This window comes from Triplophysa rosa, linkage group LG9 (assembly GCF_024868665.1).
Source record: "Triplophysa rosa linkage group LG9, Trosa_1v2, whole genome shotgun sequence".
NCBI classification, from domain to species: Eukaryota; Metazoa; Chordata; class Actinopteri; order Cypriniformes; family Nemacheilidae; genus Triplophysa; species Triplophysa rosa.
In genome coordinates, this window is record NC_079898.1 from 27,162,118 (window position 1) to 27,164,617 (window position 2,500).

General features: G+C 47.8%; 1 protein-coding gene across 3 annotated transcripts in view; it reads left to right on the forward strand.

The window, feature by feature from the left end:
- Positions 1-2,500, forward strand: part of LOC130558912 (adhesion G protein-coupled receptor A1) — a 64,258-nt gene that overhangs the window by 9,632 nt on the left and 52,126 nt on the right. For 2 of the 3 annotated variants that reach the window (XM_057341638.1, XM_057341636.1), the window contains exons 4-5: positions 615-776; positions 1,062-1,271. The exons of the other annotated variant lie outside the window; for it this stretch is intronic. In XM_057341638.1, coding sequence (XP_057197621.1) covers positions 615-776; positions 1,062-1,271 — 372 coding nt within the window. The remainder of the gene's footprint in view (positions 1-614; positions 777-1,061; positions 1,272-2,500) is intronic. 3 annotated transcript variants of the gene reach the window in all.

The window sequence follows — 2,500 nt, forward strand, 5'->3', positions numbered from 1 at the left end:
GCGTTAGCGTGTTCGTCTGACTCGCCCAGGCCAGTCAACGTCGCTCCGCAGAGATTGTGACGCGGCTCAGTGCTGTGGCGTTTTCCATAGGAACCCCATTCTGTCGGTTCGACACAACGTCGAGAGACCGACAGAAAGGGAACGTCTTGGTTACGGATGTAACCTCGGTTCCCTGATGGAGGGAACGAGATGTTGTGTCCCTCATGCCACAACACTGGCCGCCCACCCCAGCGGTCGGGGGTGGATGCTTTAGGCTCCTCAGACCAAAGGTGAATGAATGAGCACGCCGGCTCCCTCTTATACCCGGACATCCGGGGAGGAGCCCGGCATGCAAATTTCATTCGCCAATTTTTCATTGGCCTTTTCTAAATACTCAGAAGATGATAGGTTCTCAAGACAAACCCCATTATGTCGGTTCGACACAACGTCTCGTTCCCTCCATCAGGGAACCGAGGTTACATCCGTAACCAAGACGTTCTCACGTGTTGGACGTTGATTTTTGTAGTTGTATGATCTCTGTTTGTTTGTATGTTTGTGTGTAGTTGAGCGATCACGTGTTGGACGTTGATTTTTGTAGTTGTATGATCTCTGTTTGTTTGTATGTTTGTGTGTAGTTGAGCGATCACGTGTTGGATATTGCCAGTAATATGATGCGGGTGGATGAACACGTCCTGTGGATGGCTCAGAAGGAAGCTCGCGCCTGCACACGTATCGTTCAGTGTGTGGAACGGCTCACTGAGTTCACGCTCAACACAAACACATCGGTCATGTCAAAGGTGATGCTCTCATACAGTTATATCACTGGTGGAATCTCATGTCTGTGTAAATATTGATAAAACCATAGAAACATTCAGTTAAACCTGTCACCGTCTCTCAGCTGCTCTGATCATGTAGGTTACACACTCTGATGGTTAATGGACTCTTTGTTTAGTCTTTTCATATTTTCATAATCAGTTCTTGACTGGAACTCCTCATACAATGACCGATGTTTATTTTCCAACAAGCAATTAGTGTGAGGAAAGTAGGTCAAACTCTCTCTCTCTCTCTGTGTGTCACTGAAGGTCTCTCCTAACATTGCCCTAGAGGCTTTTATGATCCGACCGGCTGGTGTCATGGGTTTATTGTGCACTGTAGTTCAGCGCTCGCCTCTATCGCCCCCTGTGTCTGACAGCGAGGGTACAGGTCGGATCGGGTTAGAACAGAACACTCTGTTAAACTTCAGATGTCACACGGTCAACGTCTCAGGATCACCCATGGCTCAGCTCAGTCAGGTAAGAGTCATCAAACACTTCAAAACCCTTCATATCTGATCCCAGTAATCTGAGTTTAACCCATGAACAATCACCCTAAACACATGTAAATACAGTGTCCATCAGCAGCACTCTGTATGACATCACTCAATGTGGGCCGGGCCTGTCACATGCTGGTCATAGTGGATTATCTTGTGTTCTAAGAGGAGTACAGTAAAGGTTAAGGATGTGTGATGAACTACACTTAACAGACAGACATCAGATCAATTTTGTTCTGGCCACACAGAGAATACGCCTCTGTTTCTGATCTAAATGGTGTAAGATCATTAACATTCAGACAGCTGTTTTTGATCAGAGTCTGGATCTGACGTGAGAGAGAGAGAGAGAGAGAGAGAGAGAATAAAACTACAGTATGTCTCATTGATTGGGTGCTACACTGATGTCTTCAAGATCAGAGCACCTCGAATAGAATAGAATAGAATAGACCAGAGGAGAGGAGAGGAGAGGAGAGGAGAGGAGAGGATGAGGAGAGGAGATGATGAGGAGAGGATGAGGAGAGGATGATGAGATGATGAGGAGAGGAGCGGAGATGATGAGGAGAGGAGATGATGAGGAGGGGATGAGGAGAGGAGATGAGATGATGAGAGGAGAGGAGATGATGAGGAGAGGAGAGGAGATGATGAGAGGAGATGAGATGATGAGAGGAGAGGATGAGGAGATGATGAGGAGAGGAGAGGAGAGGAGATGATGAGGAGAGGAGAGATGATGAGGAGAATGAGATGCAGGAGAGGAGTTGATGGGAGATGATGAGGAGAGGAGAGGAGAGGAGAGAGTAGATGAGGAGATGAAGGAATGAATGAGGGAGGATGAGATGAGGGAGATGAGGATGGAGAGATGAGGAGAGATGATATGGTGAGAGGAGTGAAGATGATGAGGAGAGGAGAGAGAATGATGGTGAAGGAGATGGATGATGAGAGGGGGAGATGATGGAGAGGAGGAGGTGAGATGATGAGGAGAGGAGAAGAGTGAGATGAGAGTAGATGAGATGAGTGATGAGAGGAGAGAGGAGAGGAGAGATGAGAGTGATGAGGAGAGGAGAGGAGAGGATGAGGAGAGGAGAGGGAGAGGAGAGGGAGGAGGGAGGAGATGATGAGGAGAGGATGAGGAGGAGGAGATGGATGAGGAGAGGAGATGATGAGGAGAGGAGAGGATGAGGAGAGGAGATGAGAGGATGAAGGAGAGGATGATGA